At 36.6% G+C, this 21,166-nt stretch overlaps 1 protein-coding gene across 2 annotated transcripts in view; it reads right to left on the bottom strand.

Moving 5' to 3' along the window:
- clocka (clock circadian regulator a) overlaps positions 1 to 21,166 on the bottom strand; it is a 74,776-nt gene that overhangs the window by 22,486 nt on the left and 31,124 nt on the right. For both annotated transcript variants that reach the window (XM_049481829.1, XM_007259522.4), the window contains 3 exons: positions 8,458 to 8,519; positions 6,833 to 7,071; positions 6,631 to 6,722 (listed from right to left, as the gene is read on the bottom strand). In XM_049481829.1, coding sequence (XP_049337786.1) covers positions 6,631 to 6,650 — 20 coding nt within the window. In that variant the 5' untranslated portion in view covers positions 6,651 to 6,722; positions 6,833 to 7,071; positions 8,458 to 8,519. The remainder of the gene's footprint in view (positions 1 to 6,630; positions 6,723 to 6,832; positions 7,072 to 8,457; positions 8,520 to 21,166) is intronic.

Below are 21,166 nucleotides of genomic sequence, written 5' to 3'. Positions count from 1 at the left end.
ATCTGTGATGAGATGACCATATTTAGATGCATAAGGTGTGTGTGTGTATGCTTTCACAGTAAAGAGCTTTACTGGCACAAAACATGATGAACCACTTTACAGTTCAGTCCACTTCTAATAGTAAAACATTAATCAGATATAGGGAGAGTGTGAGAGAATGAGAGAGAGAGGAGGAAAAAAAGGGAGAAATCCCTGTGGATCAGTTAAACATATAGTCTGTATTGTGTGCTGTTTGCAGGTACTAGGTACTGGATTGTTACTATTATTATTAATCTTTAAAAAATATGAAATCACATTATATGAAGTAAATGCCACAAAGCAAGATGTCAAGTAGATGTTTAGTGCTGTGTTATGAAATTAAACAAAGGAAAAAAAAAAAAAAACGTTCTGTTGCTAACAATGCTATAATGCTAGTCTTATGCTAGTCAATGCTAGGTACAAGGTGCAGTCTATTCCACAGGAAGCAGTGCTCATTAATTCTGTGCACTCATATCTCCCAATATGGGCTAATGGAGCTTCAATTTATTAAATTCCTTCATTTGGAATGACTTGCGATATCATTACATAACCCTTGACCACTCTTCTGCTTTTTTAACATAACTAGTAAATGAATTATCAGCAGTCAAGGATCTTATAATGTAAGATATGTAATATAGTTACAAACATAATTTCATTGACTTGCAACAGGTTTGAGTTGATTTGTCCATGATGCATTATCTCAGATCATTTAAAAGCTGTTTTTAACCCTGATTGGTACACTTGCTATCAAATAACACTGTAGTAGTGATCCATTACTTACTACTACCAAGTCAATTTTGAGTTTTCTTTACACCAAGCCCTCTACTACCTATAGTTTGGAATCCTAAATAAAAATATCCCAATTCCCTGTGTTATCCATATTATAGGAGGCACTGTGATCTAATAGAGGGACTGGAACGCACCTAGAGTGATGCTAATTTTTGCTAGCACAAAGCTACCAATGCTGTGCAGGTAATGTTGCAGTGTTTCTGATCAAAATCCCAAATACTAGGCTGACATTTTCTTTCAAAAATTTGTTCCCAACCATTCTAAACAAAAAGTGACAAGTACACTGATGAGTAACTGGAGGTGACATGCTTTTAGTACAATACTAACAACTAGATGCACGATGCACTACATGCACTTAAATCTAACTAATAAGAAACTGTGAGTAAAATGGGACTGGATCATTTGTTCTTTTTAGATTAAGCACAAATTCAATTTAATTTAAACGCTTCCATTGCTTAGAAACCTCTAATCACAAAGTATGCACTATATTCTAATGCTAATTTTCCATAATAAGGGGTAACCTTACATTATAATCGACACTTTTATGTTGACACAAGTACCGTCACCATATTCTAATCAATTATGTTTCATCAGTGCAAATTTATAAATGAGTGAGAAAGCTTAGGTTGCCCGTTATGGACATTAATCTTTAATCACATGATTCGTATTTGATGTAAGTGCAACTGTTTGCACATGTGACTGTTTAAAGAAATTTCAAATATATTCAGGTATGTATATGTAGTGTTTTTTTCCCCATATCACAGGCCACAATAAAAGAGATAATGTGATTAGATAATAACATCCACTTTTTTAAGTTAATCCAATATCAACATACAAATAATTAAGAATTGAAATTATCATTTTTTTCTACAATATATCTTTGAGTTAAGTTTCTTTTTAAAAGGTTAACTGTCTTCCAAAATTTCAAAAATTTTAGACATGCATTTGAATTTAACTTTCCTATTAACTATCATCTATCAGAGAACAATTTCCAACCACCTGCTAAACATTCAGAAGGCAACAACATTCACAAACATGATATTGCACTGGATTTATTACCAGATTTACAACATGATGTTTCTCTTATTGTGTCAAATAATTATCATTCACTTCCTCTTTATCAGGAACTGGTAGCGTGCTGATCTGTTCCCTTTTGATAACATTCAGCACTATAAAGAGTTGTTGTCCTTTACTACAAGCCCAAGTCTTGCCCTCCAATAACCTCACTTACCGTAAACAGTAAACGTACACAGTAATTTCATTAGCTGCCTCCATTATCGCTCACACACAAACAAAAACACGACGTGAAGGCTGAGGAAGGCTAATTATTAACCCTAATGGTGTTTGTGCTGCTGTGAGGGTTAGGGAGGAACACAAAGACAACAGAAGGATAATAAAAGACTGTATTTGTTTCAATCACGTTTCCTGCAGCCCCACCAAAATATCACAGTCCAGCAATAATACGATAATAAACAGCTCACGTGAGCCTTCACTCAGTCTTCCATCGAGACAAACAGGAGAAGCGCAGAAGGGCCACGCCCCTTTTAAACAGCTATTCAGTCTCGGAAGGGAACTTGTGAGTGAGGATTTTGAGTGATTGACAATGTCTTGTGGCTGCTATAAACAGCACTGAGGTCTAGAGAGGGCTTGTCCAGTTACTAGGGGTGCACCTCTCACACCCAAGGTCAGTGGTGATAAGAAGTCATTTATTAACAGAACACACAGGAGTACTGATGTGAGCAATTAAAAAAAAAAAAAAAAAAAGAGTCTACTGTACACAGCGTATATAGAGAGATGGCCATATTTAAACATATTTATCACTAACTAACTAACCAACCAACCAACCAACCAACCAACCAACAAGCCAACCAACCAACCAACCAACTAGCCAACCAACTAGCCAACTAACCAACCAACCAACCAACTAGCCAACTAGCTAACCAACTAACCAACTAACTAAACACAATAGGGGTGCAATGGTACAGACAATTACAGTTAACACTGTGGTTTGGATCACCAGACTTTCACCAGTTTTGTGTGGAACATCTGAAATTTAGTTGCACAAAACATATACAATTGTACTCCTAATAAATGTATAGCTAAGTGAACAGGAGATTTATTGATTTCCAAAAGAAATAGGGTTCAAGATGAAACATTCTTAAGCAAAGACGTACCATGAAAAGTTTTTGGGCACCCAAAAATAGAGATTATCTGCCCGAACCAGACCCGACCCGACACAAACTCCAGAAAACCCAAACACTGAGCTCCAGAAAATAGTCTAAGATGTAGGTATCTGTTTTTAATGCTATTTTTAGTTAATATAAAGCTCTGGCGTGATAAATCACAATATAGCTAAGTAACCAAGATTATTAACGTTAACAAAAATAAACGAAATAATGAAAACTAAAAGTGAAAAAACATTTTCGTTTACTGAAACTAATAGAAACTGCAATTAAAAGAAAAAAGGTAACTAACTGATATAACAGAGACACAGTATGTGGAATAAACACCATACAGCTATAAGTCCATCTGAAAAAGCAGCTGTGAGAACCTTTACCTGTGAGTAGCTCATACCCCTGAACACCCCAAGTGGGAGGATGAACTGATAAATCTCTACAAATAAAGCTCTCTGATGTAATGCGTGTTTCATGTTCATGTGTGTTCTATTGGCTATTTTAAACAGCAGTGTTACAGGCTGCTAGCTTGTGGACTGTAACAGTTTTTTGTGGACAGTTGGTTGTTTGACAGTAACTGAAAATTTTCAAGTAAGTATGAAAAAAACCTAAAACTAATACTAGAATTAATAATAACTAACTAAAACTAAGCACTAATACAAACAAAAAAGTCCACATTTGACTTGCAGCACTGTGTGTAGCTGTTCCTTAACTTTTTTCTTAAATAACAGGTCTGTGCTTCTTTAGTGTTGCAATGTTAGTTAACATCATTCTGAACAGATTTAATTTAGATTTCGCCCAAAAACAACCAGTTTATGGGGAGGATCGGGTCGGGTCATTTTTTTTTTAGGGCCTGATCTAAACTCTACCCAAAAATATATAGAATGGACAAAAATTCCTAAACAAAAATTAAAGACTATTATCTGCTATTTACATAATAAAAATAGACATTCATACATATAGACAGAGACCCACATCAGGCATGCTATTATTAGTGTTAAATGGGTTTCAGTGTTTTCTTTCTATTGCTCTTTTTCTACTACAGCAGGTCTGACCAGTCCTATTATCTTGTCTTGCAAATAAACCCACACACAAAGGGTTAAAAAAAGCAATACACAACAGAGCTATTGTAAGAGAAAGCACGTCTCACACCATCAAAAACAACCTATTATCTGCCCTCCCCTGGTGTGTAAATATTATGTGGCATCATAGGTGAACAGCATTATGAATGGAACACACAGCGCTAATATGTTTTGCACCTGTGAGTTTTACCAGGCAGTAGTGGCAGTATGTTACTGTATTCAATATTTGTAGAGCAGCTGATAAGAAAAACAAGCACAGTCACCAAGAGTAACTCTGGCATGTTTGTGCCAAGCTGCTATCAGAAAAGTTACACTACACCTGAACTGAACCGCAACAGAAGTGCAATGAAATATAAACAACAACTACTGACAGTAAAAGAGAAGTTCAATTTTTTGCACACCACTTTTTGTGCCTCACCTTCACACTTTTGACAAGATAATGAGATAATGAGTGTAAAAAACAGCAGAAATTTACCAAAAAAATCAATAGAAGAAGAAAAATAGTGGCACAGAAATTTCCATTATGATATTAACATGTAGGGCTGTCACACTTGCTCAATTATACTTGATTACAAATAACTGATTAAAATGAATGAACTCAATCAGAAATAATTTGTGCGTAATTTGCATGATAAAGCATATTTGATGTTTTCCGATAGGTCTCTTGCACAGTAAGAAACACAGCCTCAAAAGAAAACTAATTTTCACCTTCTCTATTTTGCCCTGTAACGGCAACGGATGACCTTCATTTACAAAAGTGAATTGTGACAAGAAATCCCAATTAATGATAATTAATGATTTTTTTTTTTCGTGTTAACATGCAGTTTTATATATTCATACATTTTTTTAGCACTTATGATGTACAATAATAGAAAACCCTTTTTATTGATGCATATTTGTGAATTACGCTGGTTAAAGTTAATATAAATATAAGCAAAATTAACCTTTGTTTTCTGCACTTAAACAAATGTTGGATTGTTATTGTAGGTAGTTTGTTTCATATCCTTTTCCAACCTTACATGATGTCCCTGGTCATATGCAATTTTAAAACATTTTTACCCTGATATTTTATGATTAGGTTTATATTTCTCCTGTTGTAAACAAGCAAGTTTCGTAAGTTTTAATCAAGCAAGACTAAAATTAAGCAGGTTTAAACAAATAAAAAAACAAATACCCAGAAAAACAGCAACAGACTTATTTAATTTACCAAATGCTATCAGAGACTCAAATCATGCCGTCTCCTCTAAAGTACTTTAAATTAATATTGGATTTTTAAATTGTATGCTGAAGATTACAGTAGCCCTGTGTTGAACTTTAAAAATTAAGAAAGGCAATTCATGCCTTGTTTTCTGCACACTCTAAATAGGTACGCTTTTCTTTTGCCAGGTTCTGTTATTACATTACTGCAAGACCAGTTCAAACTGGACTACCACCAGACTGGGAACTCTGAGTTCAGAGAACTATTGAAAATATTTCCAGGAACTACAGAAATCTCTAGGCTAATCATTTGATCTACACCCCCAGTTAAACCTTCCCAGCACCAGAAGAGTTTCACTTACTGGTCAGGAATCCACTTAAAAAATCCAGTTAAAAAATTCTCTGTGTGTTGAGATTTTTATTGACTGGTTTATTTTGGGAAACGCTGTGGGCCAGATTCCCAAACAAGGATTCAGCCTAGTCCTGGACTACATTTACATTTTAAATCTATTTAGAACCCTTTTTAATCCAGAACAAGTCGGAGTCTCTTTTTACTACTTTATCTACTTGAACAACCAAACTAATACAAATTAATAGCGGACACGAGGCCCATGATGATAACTCTTTGTTTTAATAATACCTTATATTGTTCCAGAAACAAAATTATTATTTAAAAGACCATGTTGACATATATAGAAGATGTGATAGCATAATAATAATAATAATAATAATAATAATAATAATAATAATGCAATCACACAACCTTTAAAAGTGAAGTGAACGTTTAAAAAAAAAAAAAAAAAAAAAAAAAAAAAAAAGTAGACTAAAAATTAAGTTAAACTGCTTTTGACATGCATGTTTATTCATTTAAAATTAAAATAGTAATAGGGGATATAGGGGTCTGTAGGTATGACTGAGTTTAATGTTCATATATTGTATGATAATTGCATTATTGACTTTGCACCATCACTTTAGACCTAGATGACACCCTACTAATATCAGCCTGCTCCTGAAGGTGCAGTCTCCAGCTTTACCTGCAGTGAAAACCTGCAGTAAAAGGAAACTGAGCAAAGTGGGGCACTGCTGTGCTAGACGCTAATCCTGGGATTAGCCATGGAAATTCCATACAGCAGACACACAAAGGCTCGTCCAAATGTCACTCAGCAGGATTGACCAGTTAGACAGTTCGTGTCCCGCAGAGCCCGCCCAGGACGGGCACGTGTCGAGCCGGTTCAATGGTTGTCATGGTAAAGGAGTTGAGGCGTAGGTTAAAGGGAAGGACAGTTGTTGAGATTGCAGGCGCAAAGATTAAGGTTTAAATGTGGCCACTCTCACTCTCGAGTGGAGTGCTGTGAAGGTGCAGGACTCACCGGTCTATACTGGAGGTCATTTTGTAGTATGTTCAGGGCTGGAGTGGGAGAGAGAGGAGCTTTAGGCGTGAGGTAGACATTTGTACATAAACCTGCACAAAAGAAAAAGAAGAAAAAAAATTACTTATAGGTTATAGTGCTGTAACATCATCACACACCACAACAACGACAATTCATACATTCTGATCTACACCAGACCAACCTCCAGCGCTGCCTGCCCAAAGAGAGGATCAGAAGCTTGCCAATGGACGAAGGTCCTCAAGATCAGCTTTGAGAGGGGAGGACGTGTCCGTGTGTTTCTGGAGTTGAGTGAAGAGGTTTCAGTGGAGGTCTTTAGGTTAAAGGTCAAAAGTGGATTGTGGGTCCTTGTAGCAGGCGCATTCTGGAAACGCTTTTCGAAGAGTGTAAGCATGCGACACGCATGTCAGCAACATCCCCCTTCTAGGATTCAAACAGAACACACAATTTAGTTTCCACTTTTTTTATATTTCTATACAATTCATTAGTTAATTCAGAGTGGTTTGATGTGATTTTTTTTTTCCATTTTATTTTTTTTTTTATACTTATATTTATATATCTATTTCTCCCCCACACTACTGCACCTTGTTTTTGTCTCATGTACGTCTATTTTTGTCCCTGCTGTATTGTACCCATAGTGTCTCCCATTCTCTTTTATTATATCTATTATCTGTACTTGCTGTAAAATTGGGAAGGAGAGTAACGTAATTTAAATTCTCTGTATGTCCTGCACATATGCAGTATTGACAATAAAACTTGACTTGACTTGAATACACAGCCTCAAACTGGTGCTAAAACAAAACCAAGAGTCACAAAACTTGTAATGTGGTAATGGTAAAATGCTGGAAAACTTAAGACACTATGGGTCCTATTTTAGAGATCTATACAGCACTGGTCAATTGCACATTGCACATCTTGATTTAGGGCGTGTCGGTGTGTCTTTGGTATCGCAAGGTCACAAAAAGCATGCTGTGCGCGGCTCAAAACACACAAAAGGCATTAACTAATTCTCCTAATTAATCAGCGGTGTTTTTTCTGCGTAATGTGAAATAAACCAGTGTGCCAGTTGTCATTCCCTTTAGGAGCCAGGTGCGCTCTGAACTTTGGCACGTTGGTATCTTAACAGCACTGCTTTTGTGCTTCTCAGCAGAGGATACTGACCTGCATGTTCAAGGGAACAGCATTGTTATTTTATTCTTTATACTGTTTATTGTTAAGGTAAAAGTCGGTATTGGGTTGCAGCACTTCTGTACTGTGTGTTGTCATAGTTTTAATAAGTCAGTGACGCACCTGCATTTTCCGACGCCAGTATAGAAACACGTCAGACATTTTATTTAGCACACCTCACTAACAGACCACCACACCTATCAATAAATATATTCCTAAACTCTGACGCTATTTCAACAGCGTGTGCAAGGCATGAAAATAGACTGTTGATGGGTGTTAGATTGCAAAGAGCATTGCAACGTGCTTTGCGTAGGGTGTACGATAGGGCTCTGAGAGTTCATTTAGGATTATTTTTCTTATAACACCACCATATTTATTTCTATGTTAAAAAAATCATCAAACCAAAAATAATCAAACCATCATAAAACGCACAAGACATTAGGCCGTTTATTTGTTACATGTATTACATTTTTGTGTGAGAAGTTTTAGAAGCATTACATACATTTGAACTTACTTAACCTAATTTAAATTAAACTTTGTTTGGGTCCCATCACCACTACTAAAAAATTCAAACTTCTAACCATTTTTTCTAGATCAAAGCATTTGACATCAAAGCTTCATGTGTATGTAGCAAACACTCACTTATGTCATGATTTTTTGAAATGTTGCTCTTTTTCATCGATCATCAAATCAGCATCTTCAACCTGCATAAAAAAAGAGAAAACATTGACATGAGTACAAGCGAACATTTATACTACTACAGTTAAGTGAGCGTACTATCCTACCTTGTCCCACAGTATCACAGTAGCCCGCTGTGATATACACAATGTACCCTAAACAGCCTAAATAAACGGAGTAAAAAAAAAAAAAACACACAAAGAATCTATTGAAAACTGCAAATATCTGCCTCTAATCATGTGTGTCTAAAGAAACTGTTCCTACAAAGTAGAACATTCTCAAATTAAAGTCTCACTCTGTGGCCTAATAACCTCTCTGTGACACTGCACTCAACCTTTTGAACACAAGATCAGGCACTTCTCTGACCCAGGCCAATTTGAGGAATAATGGTCAATCATGTGACCAGTAAGTAAAATGTGACTTTCTAGGCTAAGTGCGGGTCTGACAAATGCAAGAATGAGTTTATCAGTAATATTATTGGGTGACCATAAGGTAGACAGCCATTTAGATATAGCTAGGTAGCCAGTAAGGGTGTAACGGTGCAGAAAATTCACGGTTCGGTTCACACGTTGGTATAAATCCCAGGGTTCGGTACATTTTCTGTATGTTTTCGATATGGTTGGTGGAAAAAATAAAGAGACTGGGCATTCTGTATAGTCTCACCTTTATTAACTTCATAATAACAATGGGTCTTCAGTATAATCATGTTTTGTTTTTTGGGGATGGAATGTTGTAACGGGGCTCAAGCACTTTTATTAAACGCTTGAAACCAGGGCTCTCTCCTACTGTCATCATGAGAGGCTCCATCTTTTAGATCTTGTTGGAACAAACAAACAATGAGCCTGATTGTGGTGCTTTATTAAGAACAAAAACAACAGCATTAATTTAACTGCTTAAACTACAAATAGTTTTTTCTTCAGCATATTGAGAGAGAGAGAGAGAGAGAGAGAGAGAGAGAGAGAGACAGAAGGAGAGAGTGATAGAGACTCTCCTATAGGCTGTACTGTGTATTCTGCGTGCGTTTACGCATACCGAACCGTGACCCCGTAGTACCGTGAGAGTTCGCAAAGTATACACATACTGTAACACCCCTAGCAGCCACATAGCTTGACGGTCAGAAGGACAGCTAGAGAGCCAGCTATAAAGCCAGACACAACTAGATCGACCGATAGATAGCTAGCCAGCCATATAAATAGCTATTTACCCACATATGTAGCTAGATAGACAGATAAATAGCTAGAGAGCCAGATAAGAAATCCAGATACATAGATAGTCAAAGAGACAGAATATACTTGTTTTTTTTCAACACTGTACAATTCTAATATGAATATAACCAGCGTAAAAGCCACCACCCTTGACGTACATAATAACACACTAATCGGACCGGGTGATATAATATTTTTACCATATCACAATATTATACTTAAATAAGACATTTTCACAATATAAAGTATTTATCATATTTTGACATGCAGACAAAATGCATCAGCAGTGGAAAAGTCTGCTATTTAACTGAACTTTTAACGAGTAATACAGCAATTCATAGTACATAGTATAAAACCACCATCATATTTATATAATCTGAAAAATAGAACTTTACGTTTTATGCAATAAAAACAGTGGAATCTACAGAGTACAACAAAAACTGAGTTTAAACACAAAATTAAATGAACCTGACAGCAATCTTTCTACGTAAACTAATAATTACAAATCAATACTGTGTTTTTTTTAAATAATACAGTATTGTAAAAAAAAATGCAATACAATACTGATATTTTACCACTCGAGAGTGATCATTTCAAGGGTGATATTTACACCCTTAACAGTTAGATTTATAGGAAAGTAAGATAGCCAGACAAACAGTCAGACAGGCAGAGGGATGGATAGAACACACAAACAGACAGTTAGATATACCACTAAATAGCTACTTTGCCAGATTTCCAGATAGACAGAGATCAAACAAATATAAAAAAAAATCTATTCAATTAAATTCAAGGCACCACTTAAACTCCATCCACAGTGATGTATGCAGGCTGAGTGTCTATATCTCATCAGACTGCATTTGTTTGCACACCTGTCACACCTACACATCTTGCAGTGGGAGAGTCAAGGTAGAAATCTCAGAATGAAGTCAATTATGCCTTCAACATCTCAGACGCAATGTTTGGACATTGGATTTTTACTAATGGCATGATTAAAAAAAGAAGGCAGCTGAAAGACATTTCTCAGTACGATTTAGGTGTGCTGAAGTGAAAAACCTGTTTCAATGACTGCTGAATTCACAAAAGTGACAGCGGTGTACAGAAATGACTCTCATTCATGCAGGTCTCTTCAAAACATTTAAAAAGGGCCGTCTTAAAAGCAGGTAGGTTTAAGTGCATAACGCACTTGGCAAGCTTTCTACACAGCAACCAATTTGTTTTAATTGACTATCAGATGATTTGTGAGCTGTTTGTCCAAAAACTTCATAGCATGAGCTCTTTAGCTTTTCAAATCAGGCAATGCATGGACTGTAACATAGGGACAAGAAGAAGAAGGAAATCTTAAAATGAAGCACAGCTGTTGGTTTCTTTATCACAAACCTTCCACAGAATGCAAAGGACAGCTGCTGTATTCAAATGAAGGAAAATAAAACAAAAATAATAGCATGCCCACCAGTATAGCAGCAGTCTATTGCATAAAAAAGTATGTAGTTTCAAGTTGTCAAACTTCTGAAGTGAAGCTTTAAGCTCATTTCCGATAGACTGGAAGTAAACTTGTTTTTTTTATTTTTTTATTTTTAACATCAAACTTAAAAGTGAAATGATGCTTTTCGTTATATGGCGTAACTGATATCTGTAAACTGCTTAGAAATATGGTATCTACAAAGAGCAGGGGGGAAGCATTGTTTTTTTTTTTGCTTTTCATGATCCTGCAGGCTGAATTTAAATAATATTAAAGAAAAGCGGTCTATACAGCTACACTGCCAGGCTAAAAAAAGTAAATGCCACCAAAAAAAAAAAAAAAAGGTTCTCACACTAATATTCCATTGGACTGCCTTTAGTTTTGATTGCAGCACACATTCACTGTGGCATTGTTTTGATAAGCTTCTGCAATGTTACAAAATTTATTTCAATCATGTGTCGCATTCATTTTTCACCAAGATCTTGCATTGATGATGGTAGAGACTGACCGCTGCACAAAGTCTTCTCCAGCACATCCCCCATGGGTCCCCACTATTCTTCCAGTTTTTAATACTGCGTTGTACAGCTCCTTACACGATTTAAGTCGTTTCTGCACTCTTCTTAGATGTTTTTTCTGGTTGATGCGTGCCATTAATTTGACCCTTCACAAACAGACTGACATCTTTTCCACGACCACAGTCTTTCCAAATGGCTGTTTATGAGAGCAATGAGAAGTAACTCATTGCACCAGTTGGGGTTAAATAATGCTGCCAGCTGAAAGATAATCACCAATACAATAATTATAAAATAGGAGGCTCGTTCCTATTTGTTTAGATAAATCCAGGTGGCAACATCTTTTTTGGCCAGACAGTTGGAAGTAGAGAAGTTACAACATTGCCTTCTTTACACTGCTCCGTTTCCAACACTACCCTAAATAAAAGTTTAAACAAAACATTTAATTGATTCAAATGTAAGATGTTCTAAATAAAATGCTGCTGGGCAAGAATCGACTTATGCTCACTCCACGCACACCTCTACAAGGTCACATATGTTAAAAATTAATGGAACTTTGTAGATGCCTGGTCTCCAATTATTTCTTATTTTTCTGCCATTACTGGTATAACAAAGTGTAATGATTCAGAAGACTCTTTTTCCAAGACGTCTTAACCTTGATTTGTACGTAGATAACTGTACACAATAAATTTATATATGTAGATCTATACAGTGATAAGGATGGTGGAATATTACAATTTGCTTTTAAATTGGCTATTACTGTTCAGTTTTTTTTTGTTATAAAAATAAACACTTGTGGAATCCACCATGGAGGAGTGGGAGGGTATTTTTTACAAAAAATGAATGGAACTGCCATTGTGACAGTTTTTGTCAAAAAAAACTGCAAGGACATGTAAATGGAGGCATGTTCAAACCAGTATTAAATCAGTTGTTATGTGACAGTTAGTCATTAGCACTGGCAGTTTGCATTAGCCTATCATTTATTAATGTTTACACAACATTAACACCAACATATGACCTATATTTTACTTTTCCAGGAAGCAGAATCACTTTGTCACATTAACAGGCACCAATATTTCCCAGCAGAAACTCTGACTACGTTGTCATACACACACTGGTAAATACTCCAAGTAGCACCTTAAAGCCTAACCTGACCAAAATTATGCTAAATGATTTGATAATGCTATAATATAATAGCATTATCAAATCATTTTCAATATCTTGAAAAGCTTATGTGCACATCACTTTACTCATATCCCTATACTGTATACTTATGCCTCTATTTATGCAGCCCAGATTACTGGCGTTCTTAATCCTGAATTAAGCTAAAGGTAGCAGAACCATCATACTGAAGGTTGCACTTTCAGATACAATTAAACTTTCAGTAAAAATATACTGCACTTTCTAGTCCATAGTCTGCTAGTATTTGTCTCTTGCCTGTATTTTCTCTCTGTTTTCCCTCTTTTGTTACATTTAGCTCTTAGCTTAGCTCTAGACTTCTAGTTCTTTGTTTACCTTACTCAGTCTCTGTTGTGTTTCTTGTTTACACATAGCCTTTAACCATTAGTCCTAGAATAACCATGGCTTATCCTCATAGCTTATCCGTGTTCTTTATCATTAATTTTTATTAGCCATACTACTGTGACCCATAGAGGTTAGCCTACACTCAGAGCTTTGTTTTTAGCCTTAGCGTCACAGTAAATGCGTCAGTGCTAAATTTACACATTTACTGATCAGTTACACTGAGAGTGGGACATATAACACTCACAGTGTTAATTCAACACTACCAACAACACTTTCATGATACTAAACACAGCAAATGTACTGTGTTTAGCTTAATTCAGTTCTTTTATATTTTTTTATATTTTTTTAAGCTTTGAAATCTTTAAAGGGCACATTAAAGGGCACTACCTATTTTTATTTTGTATTTTTATTTAGCAGAACTGTAAATGCTTTTGTTATTTATTTAATGGAGAGATTAAATTATTATAATTAAAATTATGCATGTCTGACAATGAAATACTTCTCGTGTTGCATGACGTCCATTACCTTAACCTTTAATGGCCATTTCCTTATCATATCCTGCTCAATTGCAGGCCGTACTTCAGTTCTACTAGAATACCCTATTTATCCACTGAGTAATTCTATTGTAGCAAATCAATTCTCCATTACACCTCACTGAAAATTGGTGCTCATTCAAGAAGCCTATTCTCTGTGCACACGCACACACACACTAAGGCAACCATGTTTTTAAAGGGAAAAAAAAGAGGACACTGGGAACACACAGGTGTCTGTCGTAGTTACATGTGGTTAAGTTTAAATGGAGTACCTTTAACACTGTTCTAATGTCAATTAAAAAAAATATATACAAAAACAAAATAAGAACAGATTTACAATCAAGTTTAGGCAATTTAGATAGTCTGTGGTCAATAGGTTATCATAAAAAGCAGGTTGACCAATAGTGGATGCAGATGCAGCTACATACATAATAAATGCATCAACCATAAAAATAAAAAATAAACCAATATAAAAAATAAAGTTTAATTTAGCTATTTTTATATAACAGGAAGCAACATCCTTGAACCTTACAAGCAGTTTTTATATTGAACGAGCTGCAAACATAACCTCCTTATATTTCAGTTTAGTGCTAAATAAATATCAGAATCACATACAAAAGTTTTTTAGAGGTTTCTTGACAGAAGTACAAGCTTATCTACCCTAAGGTTCTATATGTACAATTTGCATATCAAATTGATTTACTTAACCTTCCAGCACTAGCTGAAAAACAGCTTGTAAATACTGTGCTCTGCACATTGGTGGGAATCTGCACCCAAGTTTTTCACTTACATGTACACCTGTACTCTGTGACGTGACAATAAAAATCTTAAATCTTGAATCTTGAAAGTGCAGTTGGGCTATGCAGCAGGACAATGATTCAAAGGACACAAGATAATTCACCTCTGAATGGCCTGACGTGAATCTGGCTGAGATGCTGTGACTGAAAAGCTTTAAAGATTACTATCGACAATGTTCATTTCCCCTCCTCTAATGCTAAGAGCACAATGTTGACCCGTTCCCAGCTTACAGTGAATAAATAATTTAATCTCCAATGTACAGAAAGTTGGAGAACTGAACTGAGAGCTAAGCTCCAAATTGTTTGGTGCTGAATACTATTAAATGCTTTTTGAAAAACAAATGAAAGGTGGCTGTTTCAGAATGGGGGTGGGTTAAGTCAGGTGACTAGCAGAGATACAGAGTGTCATATATTCACAGCTATAGTAAGCAACAGTACTCTTTCTCTCTGCTTCACACAAACACACCCCACTGATCATGCTCTACTTCATCCCTGCTATGCCCCTGCATATGATTTATGTATACTTTATATGTATGACACGCGCAAACATATAACTCACAAACAACCCACTTACAGCCAGTCCAGGTAAATCACTAGACTAAGATCACTACAGCAGAACGGCAATCTGTAAATCAACATATTACAACTGGTTTTGCGAGCACCCTCAGCAGAGATAAAACCCTAAAATATCTAAACAATTCTTAGGAAACACAGATGTAGTCAAGGAAAAAATATATATATATACAGTGCCTTCCATAATTATTGGCACCCCTGGTTAAGATGTGTTCTTTAGCTTCTCATAAATTGAGTTTTGTTCAAAATAATATAGGACCACGATGGGGAAAAAAAAGTAAAGTCCAACCTTTAACTCAAGTAAATTTTAAGGGGGAAATAAAATCCCTGACTAAGAAATAATTATTCTTCATAAAATCACCTGTTCCACAATTATTGGCACCCCTAACAATTCTTAGGAAATAAATGTAATAAAAGTATTTCTGTCACTTCTACAGTAGTTTACGAAGTTGATCAGAGTATGTAGGAACATTTAATTAGTAATTCACAACTTCCTGTTTCCCTGGGGTATAAATATGACGTGACACAGAGGCCATTTATCTTCAACATGGGAAAGACAAAGGAACATACCATTCAAGTGAGGCAGATGTGTGTTGACCTTCACAAGTCAGGCAGTGGCTACAAGAAAATCGCTACTCGCCTACACCTGTCCATATCTACTGTCAGAGGAATTATTAAGAAGTTTAAAACAACTGGAACAGTGGTAAACAAGCCTGGACGAGGACGCAAGTTTATTTTGCCACCACGCACAGTGAGGAGGATGATAAGAGAAATAAAAAGTTCTCCAAAGCTCACTGTTACAGAATTGCAACAAATGGTAGCTTCTTGGGTTCACAAAGTCTCCAAAACAACCATCAGGCGCTATCTACATGCCAACAAGCTGTTTGGGAGGCATGCACGGAAGAAACCATTTCTCACTCACAATCATAAACGCAAACGTTTGGAGTTTGCTAAGCGGTACTATGACTTCAACTGGGACCGTGTGCTTTGGTCAGATGAAACAAAGATAGAGCTTTTTGGCAACAAATGCTCTAAGTGGGTCTGGCGTAACACAAGAGCTGAGTATGCAGAAAAGCACCTCATGCCCACTGTGAAATACGGCGGGGGATCAGTGACGCTGTGGGCCTGTTTCTCTTCTAAAGGCCCTGGGAACCTTGTTAGGGTGCATGGCATCATGAATGCTCTAAAATACCAGGACATTTTAAAACAAAATCTGGTGGCTTCTGCCCGAAAGCTGAAGATGGGTCGTCACTGGGTCTTTCAGCAAGATAATGACCCTAAACATGTGGCCAAATCTACACAGAAATGGTTCACCGCACACAGAATCAAGCTCCTCCCATGGCCATCTCAGTCCCCAGACCTCAACCCCATTGAAAACCTGTGGGGTGAGCTGAAGAGGAGAGTGCAGAGGAGAGGACCCAGGTCGTTGGATGATTTAGAGAGTGTGCAAAGAGGAATGGTCAAAGATCCCTCTTTCTGTATTCTCCCATCTTGTGAAACATTACAGGAGAAGATTAGGTGCTGTTTTGTTGGCAAAAGGGGGTTGTACAAAGTATTAACATCAGGGGTGCTTATAATTGTGGCACACATGATTTGATGTTAAATAATTATTTCTTAATGTGGGATTTTTTTCCTACTGAATAAATTCACTTGAGTTAAAGGTTGTATTTTACTCATTTTTTCCATCGTGGTCCTATATTATTTTGAACAAAACTCAATTTATGAGAAGCTAAAGAACACATCTTAACCAGGGGTGCCAATAATTATGGAGGGCACTGTATATAAAAATATATATATTACATTTGGGTAGAAAAAATATGACAGGGCTGCCACAATTTACATACCTAAACAAATATATCAATAACACCTACATTCATTTCTCATACACCAGCTAACTGGCTAATTTACGATTTGAATAATAAACAGGAACTCTAAAGCTAATTAAATCAGTGTGAACATTCTTTACCCACGCTTAGTATTGGAATATGTATGGATTAATCTAATTCTGTAAAGAATTGCATTTAAATGCACCAAATATTTTTGTCACTCAACAACAAATCTCAATACGCACAGAATTTAAACTGTTAGTAAACCAATAATCAATACACACTTCTGTGTCTGGAAGGTCTCACAGCAACATGCAGTGAATCAGCCATTCACTAAAACATGGTAAACAAAGCCACAGATTGACGAAGAGAAACAAATGTCTTACAATTATTGTAAAGAAAACAAGTAAATAATTGTTAAGCATCTGGTTTGTCACACCCATGTGTTGCACTGTGGGACATGTGGTACATGCTCTGCTCCGTTTCATCAACACCCTACACCAAGCTGACATTTTATGTGCAATTATTCTCACTGTGTCTTCCTGCTGAGGGTCATAACAACCCTCAACTCCCACACACACAATTGTATGTGCGTGCCCATGTTAAACAAGCATCTGAACAGTTCCGCTGCTGCCAGCCTAAAGTAAAACAGGAAGAAGGGAATCCTTTCATCCCCTTTCATCTCTCTGCCTGTTATTAAGAGCTCGGTGATGAACAGTTATGATTTATTGACAAATTATGCCAAAATAGACCTGTAGACAAAATATCATAAATTAGGTGCAATTTTATTGTAAATTAAATAATGGATACATTTTGTGTTTTGCAGTAATGTAAAAGCATTACTCCACATTTCCACGTAAAACTAATACTGTCCAGATGCTCAGAAAAATTTTACTGATGTTTAATACATGAAGTTAAATTAGAATTACTTAAATCAAAAAAAAGATTCAAACATACCCCTCCCCCCAAAATAACAAAAATGGTCTAAAGCAAAAGTTTGAGAACCCTGCGTGATCAGTACTCAGACCCCTCTGCTAGTTATATTCTCACTGGGCTAGCCTGATGTTTTTTCTGCAAATTGTAAGAATAAGGGAATTGTGGGTAATTGTTTTAGAGGGTCTGGTCGATATTCTGTGGCCTTCAGCTTATTGGTTTACTATTTGACTGGCGAGTCACTATTAATTTTACTTATGTATAGATTAGAAGGGCTGAGCATATAAAAATGTGAAATGAATGTAGCAAATGATCTGTAATCACATGAAAAAAATTAAAAGAATTACAGAAGCAAAACAAGAAAAGAGAACGAGAAATAAAAATACGGAAACTAAAGAAAGGAAAGCAAAGAAGAAAGGGGAAAAAAGAATGGGCATGAGAGAGGAAGAGAGGGAAAGAGCATAAAAGATAGAACATATGAAAAAAAAACAAAATTATACTTAGAGAAAGGCATAAAGAAGTGAAGAAAGAAAGGCAAAAAATAAAGATAAATTGATTAAGGCGTAAATTAAGTAAAAGAAAGGAAGAGATGGTAAAATATATCATTTACAAGAGAAAAAGAGGACAAAAGAAAAAAAATAAGAATAAAGTGGGGCTGGAGGAAAAAAAATAGAAAGAGAAAGAAATAGGAAATAAAGAATAAAAGAAAGGAGAGCAAAAGAGAGGGTTAGAGAAAACAAGAAATAGAAAAATAACTTGAGAAAAGAAAGAAAGAAATAGAAACTGAGAAAAGGAAATAGATAAAAATAAATAAAGTGAAAAACAAAAGAGAGAGCAAAAGATAAAGAACAAAAATCCAGACATAAATAAAGATGTTAAGACACACGGAAGAGACCGGGAAAAAAATAGAAAGAGAAAACGAAATAGAAACACGTAAAGAATGAAAGGGAGGGTTGAGAGAGAGAGAGAGAGAGAGAGCGAGAGAGAAAGAGCGAGAAGGGGAAGCGAGGCCGCCATTGTGTTTCCTGTAGAGCAGCAGTTGCAGTGGTTTTGTAACTGTGATGTCACTAGATGCTTCACTGACCTGCTGACCCATTGACCTACTTTCCTTCCTCTGCCTCTCCCTCCCTCTCCTGCTCGCTCACTCGCTCGCTCACTGCGACTTAATCACCGCTCAACAGGCTGCAGCAGCCACAGCCAATAGCACTGCAGTCTGATTCAGCGCACATTCTCCGCAGCCAGGAGGCACAGCCGCTCTCCAGAAGTGACAAACGACACATTAGAGGAGCAGGAGAGAAGTGGCGTAGAGAGCAGCCTCTCAGCCAATCAAGGTCTGATCTCAGACACTCTCACCAGCTCAGAGACAGTGGGAGGAAAAGAACATTCACAGAGGAGGGGAAAAGGAGAGCGAAAGAGAGAACAGGAGTCTGTGCAGAGAAAGAAAACCACAGAACCGGGATAACATTGACTATAGAGTACAAACGATTTTACCTGAAGTAAACTGGCCAGACACAGCAGGATGACCTCACGACCACACCAAAGAAATCCCTCTCTTACCACATCTGAGTTTTTACTCATACCACCCCACCCCTGCTACTGCCATTTAACACTTGCTAATAACACAAACACACACACACACACACACACACAATTCTCTAACCTGTAACAGCAGCATATGAATTCCTATCTCAAGCTAAAAAATAAGATAATAATAAAGAACTAACTACAAAATGCATGTTATTTTTGTAAGGACTCTAAACCACAGCACTCAAGACCAGCAGCACAAATGTTTCACAGAACTAATATATCCCGTTAATTTACACACACACACAGACACATACACACAAAAATCAATCATTCATTCAGGCACTGTATTAAACCGTCTCAGCTGTTAATGGAAAACCTGTTCTTTAACCTTATCTTTACGGCTGAATACAATGCATACTAAAGCAGACTAATTTCTACTTAAATAATTCAAATTTAGGAGAGGATAGCATAATTAACACAATATACTTCAGTTTCTGAATCAGTTTCTTGGATTTTTCTATGTATAGGTTTATGTTTGAGTAAAATGAAGACAAAAGGAGGGACTAGCTTTTAGCTTATAGCCAAAATATTATGAAGTAATTGTGTGTAAAGCTGTGAAGTGCTTTTAAATACAAGAAAAATAACCCATTCCAATAAATATGATTAGTGAAAAGACAAGAGGAAATTTTATTTTTTAAAATCCAAGTAGAGCAAATATTCAATGAGCCAAACACTGAGACATCTGTGAGTCACCAAAACAGCTCACTCTATAAGACAGACACGTACCTATTGTAGGTATTTTTGATGGTGGACGGTGGTTAGCATTTACACAGGAGATGCTTTCCACTGTGTGCTGTAATTAACATTTTTTAGACTTAAGCCACTCTTGTAGCTTTTCTGTTGGTTCAGACAAAAAGGGATAAATAAGCCTTTGCTGGTCTCACATGCTGATCAGCAAAGAGTGTCCAACATTCTGCCACCAGAGAAGCACTGCTGACCAGGAGCAACGCACAAGCCTGACCCAGTCATCTGACCATAACAATTTGGCCCTTGACCAAGTTGCTCTGGTATTAACTCCTTACCACTTCTTCTGCATCAAACATGTTGACCATAAGACCTGATTTTTCATTCACTATCTAACAATACGTGCACTCTTTAAAGTGGCAGTCCGTATTATTTCGTTTCTAAACTGAAAGCAGAAGCATTTCTGAGTATTGTGTTTATATTGGTACCAGTGTGCTGAAACGACCATCCCTGCTGAGCCTAATATATTCATTCTGAAAACTGGGGTGTCGGTCGCTTTCCGTGGGATTTCTTCTGGCCAGGTCACGTGTCTTTACGCACTTACGTCACACGTACAGCCTTTAAAAAAGGATCAGGCTCAGTTTTACTGAATGCGAGCAGCTGGTGGAGCAATGGAGACTTCAGACGAGGGAAACTCAGACCTCAGTAGCTCATTCACTCTCTCTCTGACTGAACATAAAATGGAAAAGAATTCATTGCTCTGAATGGAGACCGCATCACACTCGCACAGTTTAAAATGATTCTTCCGCATGCTCGGTGCAATTACCCATTCTCACCAGAGAGGAACCTAAATCCCAAAACTGAAAGAATCATATTTTACTTACAGTATGCTTCTCAATAATCAAGTCATAAGAAATAAACCAGCAAATTACTGACATTTCTGAGTGTATAAGGAGATGTGAACTTCTTCAGTTCCACTCAGTAAGAATGTAGAAATAAATGAAAAGAAAGAAAGAATAATCTTTGAAAATCTGTCTGAA

This window comes from Astyanax mexicanus, chromosome 1 (assembly GCF_023375975.1).
Source record: "Astyanax mexicanus isolate ESR-SI-001 chromosome 1, AstMex3_surface, whole genome shotgun sequence".
NCBI lineage: Eukaryota > Metazoa > Chordata > Actinopteri > Characiformes > Acestrorhamphidae > Astyanax > Astyanax mexicanus.
The sequence above is the reverse complement of the archived record's forward strand: the minus strand, read 5'-3'. Positions and strand labels throughout refer to the sequence as shown.